This window comes from Trichosurus vulpecula, chromosome 2 (assembly GCF_011100635.1).
Source record: "Trichosurus vulpecula isolate mTriVul1 chromosome 2, mTriVul1.pri, whole genome shotgun sequence".
NCBI lineage: Eukaryota > Metazoa > Chordata > Mammalia > Diprotodontia > Phalangeridae > Trichosurus > Trichosurus vulpecula.
In genome coordinates, this window is record NC_050574.1 from 312571383 (window position 1) to 312588580 (window position 17198).

Sequence of the window (17198 nt, forward strand, 5' to 3'; positions counted from 1 at the left end):
TCTTCATTACCTTTTCGTGCTTCTCTTGATTCTTGTGTTTGAAAGTCAAATTTTCTATTCAGCTCTTTTCATTGAGAAAGCTTGAAAGTCCTCTATTTTATTGAAAGTCCATATTTTGCCTTGGAGCATAATGCTCAGTTTTGCTGGCTAGGTGATTCTTGGTTTTAATCCTAGCTCCATTGACCTCCGGAATGTTGTATTCCAAGCCCTTCGATCTCTTAATATAGAAGCTGCTAGATCTTGGGTTATTCTGATTGTGTTTCCTCAATACTCAAATTGTTTCTTTCTGGCTGCTTGCAGTATTTTCTCCTTGATCTGGGAGCTCTGGAATTTGGCAACAGTATTCCTAGGAGATTTCTTTTTTGGGATCTATTTGAGGAGGCGATCAATGGATTCTTTCAATTTCTATTTTGCCCTGTGGCTCTAGAATATCAGGGCAGTTCTCCTTGATAATTTCTTGAAAGATGATATCTAGGCTCTTTTTTTGATCATGGCTTTCAGGTAGTCTAATAATTTTAAAATTATCTCTCCTGGATCTATTTTCCAGGTCAGTGGTTTTTCCAATGAGATATTTTACATTGTCTTCCATTTTTTCATTCCTTTGCTTCTGTTTTATAATATCTTGATTTCTCATAAAGTCACTAGCTTCCACTTGCTCCATTCTAATTTTTAAAGTAGTATTTTCTTCAGTGGTCTTTTGGACCTCCTTTTCCATTTGGCTAATTCTGCCTGTCAAGGCATTCTTCTCCTCATTGGCTTTTTGGATTTCTTTTGCCATTTGCATTAGTCTGTTTTTTAAGGTGTTGTTTTCTTCAGTGTATTTTTCAGTAATTTTTTGGGTCTCCTTTAGCAAGTCATTGACTTGTTTTTCATGGTTTTCTCGCATCCTTCTCATTTCTCTTCCCAATTTTTCCTCTCCTTCTCTAACTTGCTTTTCCAAATGCTTTTTGATCTCTTCCATGGCCTGAGACCAGTTCATGTTTTTCTTGGAGGCTTTTGTTGTAGGCTCTTTGACTTTGTATACTTCTTCTGGCTGTATGTTTTGGTCTTCTTTGTCACCAAAGAAAGATTCCATAGTCTGAGACTGAATCTGGGTGCATTTTTGCTGCCTGGCCATGTTCCCAGCCAACTTACTTGACCCTTGAGTTTTTCAGCAGGGTATGACTGCTTGTAGAGTTAGGAGAACTATGTTCCAAGCTTGGGGGATGTGCCACACCAGCACTCCTCCTTCCCCAAGAACCCCCAACCCGAACTGGACTTAGATCTTCAGCAGGCTCTTCACTCCTGCTCTGATCTGCCACTTAATTCCTCCCAGAAGGTGGGCCTGGGGCCAGAAGCAACTGCAGCTGTAGTTCTGTAGCTGTAGTTCTCTCTACCTATTCAGATTGTAACCCATTCACCATGCCTACCCATCCTGTGCAACTCTTGTTATCCCATGCATCCTTTTCTGGGGTGCCTAGTCTGCTAATGTCCATCTTCTAGGAAGGATAAAATGAAAGAATATTTGTAAAGTGCTTAGCATTGTGCCTGCTACATAGTAGGTGCTATATAAATGTTAGCTATTATCTCTTGACAGTATGTGTGTTATAGGGGGGCACATGGACTAATTAATCATCAGTTATGCCTTATTCTGTCCCTGAGTGACCAGCTCTTCTGTTTTTCCGTGAATACATTTCCAATGAATACTTCAACTTTATGTTGCTTTTCCTTTACGTCTTAATTTATAATGTGTTACAACCCATTGTATAACCCTCCTTTGTTCCTTGAGTGACCCTCAACTTTAATTCTGTAGGGCCTCTGGAATTCCATGACTCAAAAATGCAGCATAACCGGAAGAATAGTGTTAAAGAAAAGAAAAAGAACTCCCAGTTGAATGTGAGCTCCTTGAGAGTAGGTACAGTTTTTTCTTTTGTCTTTGTATCCATGGTACCAAGGACAGTGCCTTGCATGGAAAAGATACTTAACAAATGTTTGTTGAATTGATTTGGATAGAAATAGATGAACTTTTGTTTCAGGGAGAACCATGACATCATTAAAAGCACTTCATTTTCCTGAAGTCTTTCCAGTCCAGTGTATTCAGCTTGTTCAACTCTTTGTTGTTGTCCAATTCATTGTTTATTTTCAATACTTGTTCTAGATCAATCAGCGTATATTTATTAAACATGTACTATAGGCTAGACACTCTGGTAGGTGCCAAGCTTATAAAGACAAAAATGAAACTTCCTCTGCCCTCAAGAAGCTTAATATTCTCTCTTTCTCCTTTTCTTGTTATTCTCTTCTCTTTTTTTCTCCCTTTCTCTCTTCCCCTCTTCCATCTCTCTTTCCTTCTATTCTTCTCTCCCTCTTCTCTTTGTCTTGTGGACCATCAGAGTCTGGAGGAAAAGCATTCTTGCTTTTAAGGCAGCTAGGTGGCATAGTAGATAAAGCACTGGGCCTGTAGTCAGGCCTGAATTCAAATCTCGCTTCAGATGCTTATTAGCTCTGTAACTCTGGGCAGGTCACTTAACTTCTGCCTGTCTCGGTTTGCTCATCTAAATATTTGTAAAGTGCTTAACAGAGTGCCTGGAACTTAATGTAGTAGGAACTTAATGCTTGTTTCCCTCCTTTATCCACTTGATTTTTTCTCTTTGGAAAATTAGACCAAATTCTTTTGAATGATAATGTATCTCATTTAGGATACTTGATCAGTTTTCTAGGCCTTAATACAGTTAGCCTAATGTCACCCACAAACCATGAGCATCTGGTGGGCCTTACCATCATTGGGTTATCCTTCTTATATTTGGTCACTTTGCTAGAATCCTCTGTGATGTTGGCAGAGACCTTTGTCAAGCTTACCTATCCTATTATGTATCATTTAAATCTAATAATCAGAGGGTTACCAGACAAAATTATTATCTTTCTAGGAATATTGTAACATTCTGACATTTGCATGGGAAACACCTTGTTGAAAGAGAGTCTTTGAGGCATTTGTCTCTCCCTAATCGAATTGTTTTGTATTCCAAAACCCAGTAAACATAGAAGGATCTTGTAATCTCTACACTTTCCATTCACTTGCTTGTAGAATATAGTTTGAGAAAGACTGCTTGGGCCCTTTGCAAACCTTTGTGCTCCAATCCATGAATTTTCAAAAAATTTTTGTATGGCTGGGAAAGTAGGCATATAGTTTGCTAGTTAGTTATTGATTTTCTTTTGGTCTCTTCCTGTTTTTGGTTTTATGGTTCTAGTTTGTTTCCATCTTTAACGTCCTCTCCTTTATCAGATTCTTGGAGAATTAATCCCTCAGTGCCTTCAGAATTTTATCTTGTCCCTGTATGATTTGATCTGATTTAGTTCTGTTTATCATTGTTTGCGGCGTTACTTTTTCCGCTTTATCACCTAGTACATCCAGAACTGTGATATTAGAGTTTGCATGTGGCGGCACTACTGTCTTTGATACTTGAAAAATTTTATTATAAAAATCTTTACCATTTTTCTTTTTTTGCGTGTTATTTTTCATCCAGTTTAATCCTTTAGTGTCCTCAGGTTGACTGATTTTTTTTGGATTTCTCATTTAAGCTTTCTATATACTTGGTTTTTTGTTTTCAATGCCTGGCACATAGTAAATGCTTATTGCATTTCCCTCTACTACTTGTTTTTTGAGGTAAAACTACTTATAATCTTGATCTCCTCCCATAAGAATTTGCATGCAAGTTTATGTCATATTTCTAGTCCTGGTAAGGACAAATTTGTTTACTTGTTGAAGTAGTTTTTAGGTACTCTTGATCTGCTTGTGGCGATTGATTTAATGAACTAACCCAGTACTTTTTAAATTATGGGGTCACGTAACCAAATGTGGGGATCACAAAAAGTTTGGCAACAGTAAAAGGTCTCTGAACTCTCAGTGACCACAAATTAATTCAAAATCAAACACATAATGAATCCGAGGTGTTTCCAGCAGTGCTTGCCTGTATGGCATCCCACAACTTCACTGTAGCCTTGCTTCTGAACACACAAATGTGCACTTTGCACTACACATGCTGTCACACCATGCAACAAAAGTGAATGCTGCCAGAAACACCTCAGCTCAGATTTGAGACTATTGTATTTACAGTGTTTATACTGTACATAGAAAATTGTTAAATGAATTTTGGCTTGGGATTAGGAAAGAATTTCCAACAATTTCTGAAATGGCACTAAATATGCTCCTGCCATTTTGTATTACATATTTATTCGAAGTAACATTCTCAGAATTGACTTATAAAATCAAAATATCGATCAACTCTGGAGAAGTTGATGATGCTCTGCATTCTGCAGTATTTAAAATATTCTGCCAAGGTTTAATTCTTTATGTAAAAATAAACAAGCACGTCCATCTCATTAGTATGCAAATTTTATCTTTAGTAAATGGTAAATTTACATGTATATCAAAAATTGTTTTAAAATTAATTTCTTTATGATTTATTATCAGTAAGTGTTTGATTTGTATACCTATTTTATATACCCATCTACCCATGGTCACATAAAAATTTCTTGGGTGCAAAGGGGTTGCAAGTGGGAAAAGTTTCAGAAGCCCTGAGCTAACCTTTAAGCATACTGAGAGTACGTTGATGTTCTTTTATCCATTTCTCCTTCCCATGTAAAACAGCTTGGTAAAATAGATCAGGTGGAGTTGTGTGATTTTCATACCGCATCTTCTCAATTTAATTGTTTCTACTTTGGTGTTACTTTTGATCTTTGCTCTATTACTTAAGTTATCTAGCAGTACATAAAAAGTTGGTTCTTCTGAAATTACTCCCACATTAATAAACTGTATCAGTTTTCTGTATTTTGAGATTTAATCAGGCTCATTTTTTTTGTGATGTTATTTGGGGTACTCCCTGTCACTTACCTCCCAACATTTTTATGAAAGAAGTTATTTGTAATGTATAGCCATGAGGCTTCTTTTGCAGTCTGCAAGCCTTTGGCTTTTCTCAAGCAGAACAGCTAAGTAGCATAAAGATAGACTGTAGGAACTGAAGACTGGCCTCAGACACTCATGAGCTCTGTGACCTTGGGCAATTACTTAATCGCCGTTTGCCTCAGTTTCCTTAATAGTAAAATGGGGATAATAGTAGTGTCTACTTCCCAGGGTGGTTGTTAGGATCAAATGAGATGGTATTTGTAAAGTGCTTTGCAAATCTTAAAGCATTATATAACTGTTAGCTATTATTGTTATTTTTATTTTCTTCCTCTTGAACCATATTTTTCATCGTATTTTTCTCCATTTTTGTCCTATTTACCACCTTTGCTTTGGAGTTACTAAATTTTTTTTATCATTTTTTTACATCTATATTTTTTTTGTAAATTTTTTTTATTTTAAACTTAAATACAAAATGAGAAGAGAAAAAAAATGCCTTGTACACAGCAGAGTGTAAGAGAGGATTCAGTGTAAAACATTAAGTTTCCATTTCAAGAAAACCTATATATTAAATACTACACACTGTTTTCCAAGCTGCCCAGCTTTTCTTTGCTTCCTTGTTGGTTTTCTTTTGTTCTCTGCTGTGCACTTTTTATGTTATTTTTTTCCTCCTTTCCTCCCTCCCCACTCTAAAGAAGGCTACAGTTAAGCGCACACACACACACACACACACACACACACACACACACACACACACAGATCTCTATATACATATAGATGTATATATACATATACAGTCATACCCCTATATGTAGTCCCAAGGTATGGAGAGTGATACCCTAAGCTTCAGGTTCTTACTGTTATCTTATCAGATCTGTCTCAGGGCCCAAACTTGGGCTCTCCTCTCCACTTCTAAGCCACAGCTAAGGCCCCCAGCCACACTGTCCTGCAAATGATCTTGCTCCCTGTTGTCCCTTGGGTGACTACAAACTACAGCTCTCCTCTCTGCCTCAGAACTGAAACCAGGAACTCTGTTCTCTTGTAAGTGCCCACAGTCAATGGGGTCCCTGTCCCACACTGCTGCACTCACCAGGTGTGTGCTAATTCCTTCTCCTCTGCAGTGGCAGCCTAGCCCAGGACAGCACAGCTGTGCTTGGTGTCCCTCAACAGAGGAAGGTCCTTCAATCTTTTCCAACTTCTAAGGTTGAGGCTGCCTCTCAACCGAGCTGTCCCCAGGGCTTGTTTGTTGATTCTGCAGAGTAGGCCTGGAGGTGCTTGAACTTACCTCAGCCCCTGGAAGTCCAGTCCTGGGGTCTTCTCAGATTGTCTTAGGAAGACAACTGCTTTACCCCATGTGTATTTCTGCTGCTCTGAGGTGATGTTCAGTCTTTTTTTGTGGAGGAAATTTGGAGAGCTGAAAGTTTTCTGACCTACTCCACCATCTTCCCAGAATCCTCCGAGTTACTAAATTTTAAAAGTTTTGAGAGGCTTATAGGTTTTTTTTTTTTTTAAATAAAGGGTTAATACTCCATCATCTTCTACAAGGAGGATAAGGACATTTTCTGTAATTATTTCCCTGGTGGTTTTCTTGCAAGTACTTATCATGAATTTTGCAAAACAAGATGACCAAATGTCCTATGCAATTATATTTCTTGTTGCTTTTTGTTCTATGATAAAACCAACTAGGTCAACTCACTTATTTCTCTTTTCAGGGAGATGAACTCTCCTTCCTTTTGGGTGCAAATTCTTTTTCTGGATTCATTTAGAGCAAGAATATCTAGTTCCCGAAGTGGGATGCCTATTCTTTGGTTATTAGACGGTCATTTGACAATATCTAAGTTAATGTTTATTAATGGTATAAAGAGTGTGATTTTTAATATCATGCATCCTCTTTCCCACTGCTTTGTCGCCCTCGTTGCAAAAACAGAAGGGGGTTGCATAAGATCAAGTATTTTTAAAGTTATTTTTGTTTTTATGGGTTGCCATGACCAAAGAATTTATGGGATACGAGCCTTTCTGCACTTAGGTAGGTCTTATAAAAGCCTACTTAGTCTGTTGTTTATATTTGATTACATACATACACACATATGAATACATACATATGTATATGTATGTGTGTACACATGCAGTTATCTGTTATATTGTGTATATTACACATAAATATACATTTTTTAATATGTACTTTTTGTCTTTTTGTTAGAATGTAAGCTTATTGTGAGTAGAGATATTTTTGTTTTTTGTATGTGTATCCCCCACTGCCTAGTATAGTGTTTGGCACATAGTAGGCCCTTAATAAGTACTCACTGATTTCATTGATCATATTTAAAACCTCTTCCAGCATGGTAGAAGCTGTTAGAGATTGCCTTTTGCTGGCATTGCCTGGTGTCCACAGTCAGGCATTCGAGTAGGATTTTTAAAATGTGAAGCAAAATACTGACTTGAAAAGTTCTCATAGCTTATATACTGTAGTACTCCATTGGGAGAAATTTAAGAAACTTAGATGTTTATCTTGTCTCAGGTATCCCAGCAAATTCAGTACACAAAGCCATTACTGGAATTGAGTATTTCTTATTCCTTTACCTTGTGTTCCTACTTGACAATGTTTTGAATCTCTGGAGCTTTTTAAACTTTCATTTTTAATGTGATTCTCGACTGACTTCAATCATTTTTACTCTTCTCTTATTCCAAACTTTATAAACAGTTATTGAGGCATTCACTGCTTTTCTCATTTACTTGCTTTAGAGTATGAATTAGGAAACTTAACTTTGTTAACTGTTTTGCTTTCTTTGTTACTATAGGTTTTTCTGGTTGATTTTAAAGATTTTTTTCCGCTCCTTTTGACATTTCCTACTTTTCTCCCAGTGAATTTTTAGCAGAAGACAGTCAAGAGAAATTTTGGAATTTTGTAGAAGCCAGTGAAAATATTGGATCAGCGGATCATGATGGTAAAATTGCAGTAAATGCTGCTTTGACTTTTTTTGTCTGTTCTTTCTCTCCTATACTGTGGTTTTCTTTGTGGTATACGAAGTGTAGAAGATAAAGAAATTTTTTTTTTTGTTAAATAACTTAGGTTGAGAAGTAGTAGAGTCAGGACAGCGTAATAATAGGTTAGATACAATTCTTAGCAGTTGTGTTACAAGTGATTTCTTGTCTTTGTACTTTTGTCCTGAATGGCTAAAGCAAAACAAAAAAAGTTTAAATATTTTCTGATGATGAAATTTATTGTAGATTATTCAGTAAATATCAAATAAATTTTTGACTTGAACATGATTCAGCCCTAGGTCTGGGAAATGTAGTAAGAGAAAACTCACCTTAATTTGTGAACTAATTATTTAGTTGGTCACTCATCACCATTGTGCTCATTATTAATGTTGTACAGTGTATTCCATGATGTATATTAATGAATATAAGTATTCTTTGTACAAGATAAAAAGCTCAGCTAGAACCTGAGTAGCAGAATATCAAATTCAGATCTGAAGATGTATAGTCTAAGCTTTTAACAGTCTTTAGGGATATTAAAATATATTCGATGTTTGAAACTTGCTCCTTCAGATTTTACTTTTATAACTTAGAACTAGCTAGAATCGTTTGAATTCTTAAAGATCAGTTTGCTTTTTATTAGGTCAAATTTATATAATTGTGCTTCATGATAAAATTTGAAGTCTGTTGTATTATAATTAATAATTGTAATATATGTATGCACTACGTGTGGTATTTTTGGTTGACAGAAATTGGTTATGGAAATGTTTCATTTCCTTGAACATGTCAAGGAAATTTTTTTAAAGAATAGCTCTTATTTATCAAATACTGAGGTCTTCTTTTTTTTGATGTTATTTCTTTTTATTTACTATTTTATTTTTCCCCAATTACATATAAAAACAATTTTCAACATTCGTTTTTAGAATTTTGAGTTCTCCCTCTGTCCCTACTCCCTTCATTGAGAAGGTGAGCAATTTGATATATATTATGCATGCGTAGTCATGCCAAACATATTTCCATATTAGTCATGTTGTAAATTGCCTTACTTTTCCATTGCACAGCTCTCTCCAAAGCTTTAAAAATAGCTAATACCCTTCTGTATTTTTTCCCTTTCATTCATTATGTCCACTCTCTTCTACTCTCTACTAAGGACTTTCTCAGAATGGAGGCCATTTTCTATGAGCTCCTTCTCTACATCTCTTATATCTCATTAATCCCCTATTCTCTCTTCCTTTGCCTCCTTACAGAGGTGGCCTTTCTTCCTCCCAAGGATAACTGCTCTTTGTATAACTTTGATTCTATCCATTTGCCTTTTTTTCTGTAGGGTAACCCACCATTTATTTCCCCTCCTTACTTTTCAGTTCTTTTCTGCTGCCTAGGAACCCACCCAAACCTCAGTCCTGGGGGGAAAAAAGCAATGTTTATACCTTCGAACTATCATTCCATATTGGTCTTCTTTTTCACAGTCAAACTGCTAGAAAAAGCTGTCTATACGTGTTTCTTCCACGGACTCTTCTTTGCATTGTGGCTTCTGACTTTGTCTGTTAACTGAAAAGTTTCTCTAGAAAGTGATTGATGGTTCGTTAATAGCCACATCTGTTTTTCTTTTCTCAATCCTCCTCTTGACCTCTCTGCTGCCTTTGACTTTGCCTATGGAACCCTCTCTTCCTGGATACTTTCTCCTCCATGGGTTTTTATCACACTGCTGTCTCTTGGTTTACATCCTACATCTTTGGCTCTAACTTCTAGATCTTCATCCACATCATGCTGCCTAACTGGGCTCTTTCCTGAGCCCTTTTCTCTTCTTTTTTTGTCTAGTGACATCAGCTCTCATGGCTTTATAATTATTGTCTCTATGCAGATGACTTTTGACATTTTTATATTCAGCTGTAGTCTCCCTCTATAGCTCCAGTCACACATCCCCAAATGCTTTTTGGATATTCCAAACTTAATATCCCTGAAGTATCTCAGACTCAGTATGTTCAAAATATGACTTATTATCTTTCTCCTCAAACCCATTCCTTTTCCAGACTTTGTTTTTTTCTGTTTCTGCGCTACTGTCTTTCTAATAACCCAGCACTGGTATTGTCACTTTCACTCATATCACACGTACAGCTAGTTTGCCAGATTTTGTCCTTTCCTCTTTATTCACATCGTCACTGCCTTAGTTTGGGTCTTCATCACTTTTCACCTAGACTGTTGCCGTAGCTTCCCAATTGATTCTCTTAATTCAAGCCTCTCCCTTTTTCAGTCTGTCTTCCATATAGTTGCCAAAGTGATTTTCTTGGTCTAGGTTTGACCCTATCAGTCCCTTACTAAATATTCCTTATTTTCTCCCTATTTTTCCTTTGATTAAACATAAACTTCTGTTTGGCATTTAAAACTCTTCACCTGGTCCCAACCTATCTTTATAATTGTATTGTATGTTGCTTGTCTTCCTTCATATTACCACCCAGTCAGACTGGCATTCTTGCTGTTCCTCTACAAGATACCCTTTCTCTTGGCTCTGTGCTTTTGCATCGGCTGTCGCCCATGCGTGGAGTGTGTTTCCTCCTCATTTCAGCCTCTTAGAATACCTTGTTTATTTCAAGAATCAGCTTTCGCACCACTTTCTACATGAAGCTTTTTCTTTATTACTGCAGGTGCCAGTGTCCTACTGCCCAAAGTTGCCTTGAATTTATTTTGTATCTGTTTTATGCACTTATTTACTTATACTTTTCCTCTTATGGAATGTGAGCTCCCTGAGAACAGGGACTGATTTCTTTTTGTCTTTGCTTTTCCAGAACCTTGCACAGTACCTGGCACATGGTAGACACTTGTTAAATCCTTATTGATTGACTTAGTAGGTGCTTAATAAATGCTTGTTGGTTGATTGGATAGCACAGCTGTAATGTCACAATCATGTGATACTTTAGATAATTTATTTTTTAAAATAATTTTTATATGTAGTAATTGATTTCATTATTTATAATCAAGTACAGTTTTTGATTCTATGTTTTCTTCTTTTACAGGTACTGATTATTCCTATTATAATGAACTATTGAAGATAGCATTTCATTATCTGTCACCTCTTCAGCAGAACTTGCTGAAATTTTCTCTGTCTCTTCGCTCCTATTCAGCTACGGTTCAAGCCTTCCAACAGGTTAGTATGTGTCAGTACCTTTATAGAACAGCTGTTCCAGCAGAATCGTAATATGATTAATCTGCACATTGAGTGTATTAGTTGGTTAATTTGTACATTGAAGATATACAAAATGCCTGCTTGGGAGCTCTTGTTTAAACTGATTTCTTGTTTATATGTAATAATCCTTATTTTTAGCTGTTAAGTCATAAATTCTGTTTGGGAATTCCATCTCACCCATTTTGGATGAAAAAAGCAGAATATATTTCACCTAAGCTATCTCTGTTCCAAAATGCCACACTTCCAAACTCCTTAGACAAATAGCTTTGTGAATGTGCCATTTCCTTTGCTCACTTTATTTCCATATAGCCATGTCACTTTTTTGTAAACAGATTAAATTACAGAGCTATAAGTGATCTCATAATACCTTTTCCTTTTCCTATCTCATTACATCCAAATATGTGAACCTACATTTAATTAAACTTGCCGACATGCGTATCTCATTAAACCCTTATATTTATGTCTGTCATTATAGATCCATTGAATTTGTGCATCTTGTTTTGTTTTTCCTTTAGAACATTTCATTATACTCCTTATATAATTAAACCTTTTCCACTTAGTTTTCCCTTGGTCCCTTTTCTGCTTGCCACAGCTCATTTTTTTAGGGCATTTATCATTCTTTCCATTTGCATTCATATTACATTTCATGGCTCATTTAACTAAAGTGAATTGCCTATACCTTTGAAGTTAAAATTAACGTTTTTAATATTTTCAAGTTAGACTCCATTTTGCAGATATCTTGTTACTGTTTGAGACATTGAATCAGATTCATAGAATGTTAGAACTGGAAGAGACTTTAGAAATAACCTACCCTTATCCCCTCATTTTACAGATGAAGAAACAGATGTAGAGAAATAGCACCTTTGAATTTAAATAATGGGGTTGGGTGTTTGGACTTAGTAGAATTGCATCCATGGTCGGACTATTTTATTTTCTCTTTGGCTAGAAATTATTTTTTAAAATTACTCTTATTTTACCTGGCAGATAGCAGCTGATGAACCTCCGCCAAAAGGTTGTCACTCATTCTTTTCAGTGCATGGAGAGAAGACTTGTGATTTTGACACACTTGGAGCACTTTTACAGACAGCATCTAAAAGGTAGAGTGTGTCTCTCTAATATTTTCCTTTGTTAATAACATGTAATCTTAGGACCATAAATCATAGATTTCAGAGCTGAAAAGAATCGTAGAGGCCATCAAGTCCAAGCTTCTCCCTGTATAAATGAGGGAACTGAGGCACAGAGAGGTTTAAGTGACTTGCTCAGAGGTCATATAACAATTAAGTTTCTGTGGTGAGATTGAAAGCCAGGGCTTCCTGACTTCAAGTGCAGCGTCTTACTCGTTACACCATGTGGCATTCTCATATATAAATTATGTCATGATTTGTTATTTTTCTTTTAAAATTTATTCTTTCTTATTTAAGTTTCCAGTATCCATTGACCATTACACTATTATTTGTATCTTAGGACAGTGTACCAGGTTTGTTTATTAACTTGATTTTAAAAAATACAGATTTTTTAAAAAGCACTACAAATTGTGGATGCTTGTGATATTATTATATAAAAATATAATTTTCAAACAAGACCATTTAATTTAAATTAAGTCTAGATAATTTAAATTAGCTAATTAAAATTTTATTAGAATATTATATCAGTAATTAAAAAGCTGTTTTTCCCACACTTAGGTTATTTGTGGAAGCTAAATGGAAGAGGTGGATATTTTATTACATCTCTGGGGCATCAAGTTCCCTTATCTTCTGCTAGTTTTTAATTGTAATCTTATTCATTTATTATGTTATGTTTATTATACATGGCCTTAGGTATTGAAATACCAAAATGAGTACTGGTTGCATATTAATGAAATGTTCAGACAGCATTCTCTCAAATTGGTTCAATAATAGAGATTCATTATTTCATTTAGTTTTGACATTTTTTTAAATATAAGAGGTAACTCTGATTTCATTCTTTGTTTGGAGGGAGATTATATTGCTGACAATCTTAGAAAACTCACCTAATCTCCCTGGGACCTAGTTTCCTTACTTTTTTTTTTTTTAATTTTTTTTTAATTTAATATATTTAGTTTTTGGCATTGATTTTCACAAGAGTTTGAATTACAAATTTTCTCCCCATTTCTACCCTCCCCCCCCACTTCAAGATCGCGTATATTCTGTTTACCCTGTTCCCCAGTCAGCCCTCCCCTCTATCACCCCCCTCCCCTCTCATCCCCTTTTCCCTTCCTTTCTTGTAGGGCAAGATAAATTTCTACGCCCCATTGCCTGTGTATCTTATTTTCTAGTTGCATGCAAAAACTTTTTTTTGTTTGTTTTTGAACATCTGTTTTTAAAACTTTGAGTTCCAAATTCTCTCCCCTCTTCCCTTCCCACCCACCCTCCCTAAGAAGTCAAGCAATTCAACATAGGCCACATGCGTATCATTATGCATGACCCTTCCACAATATTCATGTTGTGAAAGACTCACTATATTTTGCTCCTTCCTAACCTATCCACCTTTATTGAATTTTCTCCCTTGACCCTATCCCTTTCGAAAGTGTTTGTTTTTGATTACCTCCACCCCCATCTGCCCTCCCTTCTATCATCCCCCCTTTTTTTATCTTCTTCCTTCTTTCCTGTGGGGTAAGATATCCAATTGAGTATGTATGGTATTCCCTCCTTAGGTCAAATTTGATGAGAGCAAGATTCACTCATTCCCCCTTACCTGACTTCTCTTATCTTCCTACAGAACTGCTTTTTCTTGCCACTTTTATGCGACATAATTTACCCCATTCTATCTCTCCCTATTTCCCTCTCTCAATATATTCCTCTCTCATCCCTTAATTTGATTTTATTTCTCTTAGATATCTTCCCTTCATCTTCTAGTTTCCTTACTTTTAAAATGAAATTCTCCATTTCCTTTGTTGGATTCTCATTCATATCCTCCTCTGGTGTGTGAGAATTCTGCAGGGCTCTGTTCTGGCGTCTCTTTTCTCTTTTCATATACTCTCCAAGTTTCTCAGCTTTCATGGGTTCAGTCATGTTCTCTATGCAGAAGGTTCCCAAATTTATACATCAAGCCCTGTCCTCTCTCTTCCGTTGCAGTTTTGCATCATCACCAACTATTAGGCATTGACCTATTTGGCATCTCCCACTGTATATTCTATAGGCCTGCACCCTCAACAGACCTCATTATATTTCCTTTTTAAAATTAAAAAAAAATTTATTTACTCCGATCAGTCAAAATCTGCCTTTTCACCCTCCTGTCCCCACCCGACCCTCCTGTCGAGAATAGGAGAAAAACAAAACCCATTACTAATATATTTATAGAACTCATTATATTTCTCCCCAGATTTATCACTTTTTGAAACATTCTTATTTCTGTCCAGATGCCCACCATCTTTCAAATTACCCAGGTTGCTTCTTCAGAGTCATCTTCATCTATTTTTTCTTCCTCACGTCTATTTTTTCTTCATATCCAGTCAGTTGCTAAGGCTTCTGGATTTTAACTTTACAACATCTCTCAAATTCCTCCTCTTCTCTCACCTTCACAATCATTACCCTATTTCATGCCTTCATCACTTCTGACCTGCAGTATTGAATTGGCCTCCTTATCGCTCTCCCTGTTCCTCATCAGTCATCCTCACATTTGCCATATTGATATACCTAAAGCACAGGTCTGACATGTCCCTTACTGGCCTACCTAAGAACTATAAATATCTGCTTGTTGCCTCCAGTACAAAATATAATTTTTTCTGTTTGGCATTGAAAGCCCTCACAATTTTGCTCCACCTTACCTTTCTAGGCTTGTTAGAGATTACTCTCCTTTATGCTGCTGGAGGTAAAAAGATAAAAACAAAACAGTACTTTCCATCAAGGAGCTTATCTAGCAAGGGGAAACACCATATACATATTTTGACATGTACAAAATAGATATCAGGTAATAATCAGGGGAAGGCGCTCGTACAAACTGGGAGAAAAGGAAAGGTTTGGTGTAGAAGGTGTGGCCAGAACTGAGCCTTGAAGGAAAGAATTCTGGGAGGTATAAGTGAAAAGGGGGTACATTCTAGGGATGGGTAATGTCCAGTGCAAGAGTGTGAGATGGAACCAGGTTGTAAAGGGCTATAAATGCCAAATAGAGGAGTTTTGTGTTTGATTTATCAGGTAATGGGAAACCACTGGAGTTTATTGAATATGGGGGATTTACCTGGTCAGACCTGTGCTTTAGGAAAGTCACTTTGGTAGCTGTAAAATGTTTGAAAGTCTGTTGTGTGGAGCTTTGTCCTGTTTGGTCCCAGAATGCAGTCAGGAGCAATGGAGTTGCAAATAATTAAATTTAGGCTTGAGATTAGGATAAACTTCCTAATAATTATACCTTTCCAAAAGTGGAATGGGCTGTCCCAAGAGGTGGTAGATTCCCCTTCCTTTGGGGTCTTCAAACAGAGGTTGGATGACCACTTGTCAGGTATTATAGTAGAGATTCGTTTGGTATATAAATTGGACTAGATAATAATAGTAGCCAGCATTTATATAGCGCTTACGGTGTGCCAGGCACTGTGCTAAGCACTTGACAGTTATTATCTGATTTGTTCTTCACAGTACCTCTGGGAGGTAGGTGTATTATTATGTCCATTTTATAGTTGAAGGAACTGAGGCAAACACAGGTTAAGTGTCTGTGGCCAAATTTGAACTTGGGTCTTTCTGATTGCAGGCCTAGCATTCTATCTACCAAGCTGCTTGCAATGGCAGATGGATCTGAGATCTGTTCCATTTCTTAAATACCTTGATTTTTGTGGTCATATAGGCTTTATGGCACATGTAAGCCTAGTTAATATTCATAAATGCTGTCAACATCATACAATGCATAAACAAAAAACCCCACATGATTATAGCAGTAGATGTAGAAAAAGTCAGTGATAGTGATAAAAACAAACACTAGAAGGAATAGAAAGAGGGAATTTTTTTTCTCATGTTCTTGGTATTAAAATACTTAAAGTCAATAATAGTAATTAAACTTTTTTGTAGAAATAGAGTTGATTTGAATTTTCTTATCACAACTTTTGATGTTTATTCCCAGACCCAAACCAAATTTGTTCAAAGGGGATCACAGATATCCGTCTTTAAATCCTGGAAGCCCGGTGGTGATATTCTACTCAGAGATTGGCTCTAAGGAATTTTATAATTTCCACCATCAACTTGTAGCAAAAAGCAGTGCAGGGAAAATAAATTATGTACTCAGACACTATATATCAGTAAGTATTGTTATTATTTTTAAACTTTTATTGGCTGTTACTTTGGCCTGGCATATATATATATTTATGTTGTTCTTTTGCATCCATTTATTTCAGTCACTCTTTAGTATTTTCATTTTCATCACACCTATTTATATTTTCTTTATCCATTTGTGTGGAAGGATTGCCTACCTTTTCAATAAAAATTAAAAAGAAAATAGTGTTCAGGGTGGCCAAATGAAGAAGTTATTACATTTTTATTCCAAAAAAACATAAATAGCATTTTCTAAATTGGAACTAGTTAGTGAACTGATATTTCCCATAGTTCTTGACAATTCCATTTTCCTAATTTTTTTTGGCTCCAAAATGATGTTGAGAAATGAAGTAAAATTAAGTTTAATGATTTTATACCAGTTGTAACATTTAGCTAATTGTTTTTAAAGTATTTTTTCATATCAACACATTTGTACATGGATTTTCCAGCTTATAAGCATTTTATATATAATTGACTGCCTTAGCTTGAGACTGGCCTTCTCATGACAGCTCTAAGAGATCCCCATCAATTCTTTTTATGCTCCAGCTGAGAATTCTTGGGAGTTCCTTTTCCTGCTTCCACTAGAATCTTTGGAGTCTCACTCCTACTTGCCTCAGTTGAGAGAGAAGAGAATATGTTCCTGGCATCCAAGATGGAAAATCTGAATGAATATCCTATGAAACAATGTTATAAATAGTGGTTATGTTTAATGGATATATTATAGGTTAGATGGGCTATTTCACATTATTCTAGGGATCCAGTTGCTATTTGTAACACTGATTCTATAGCAAAATGTGTTACACATTCTAAGCAGCCTACTTATGAATTTCTGGAACATGGCCTATTTATAAGATGGCAACTATGTGTATTTAAGTCAACACATATTTTTTAAGGCACTACCATGTACAGA

General features: G+C 36.1%; 1 protein-coding gene across 2 annotated transcripts in view; it reads left to right on the forward strand.

Moving 5' to 3' along the window:
- UGGT1 (UDP-glucose glycoprotein glucosyltransferase 1) overlaps window positions 1-17198 on the forward strand; it is a 105231-nt gene that overhangs the window by 15836 nt on the left and 72197 nt on the right. For both annotated transcript variants that reach the window (XM_036742659.1, XM_036742660.1), the window contains exons 3-6: window positions 7739-7821; window positions 10867-10997; window positions 12021-12133; window positions 16101-16275. In XM_036742659.1, coding sequence (XP_036598554.1) covers window positions 7739-7821; window positions 10867-10997; window positions 12021-12133; window positions 16101-16275 — 502 coding nt within the window. The remainder of the gene's footprint in view (window positions 1-7738; window positions 7822-10866; window positions 10998-12020; window positions 12134-16100; window positions 16276-17198) is intronic.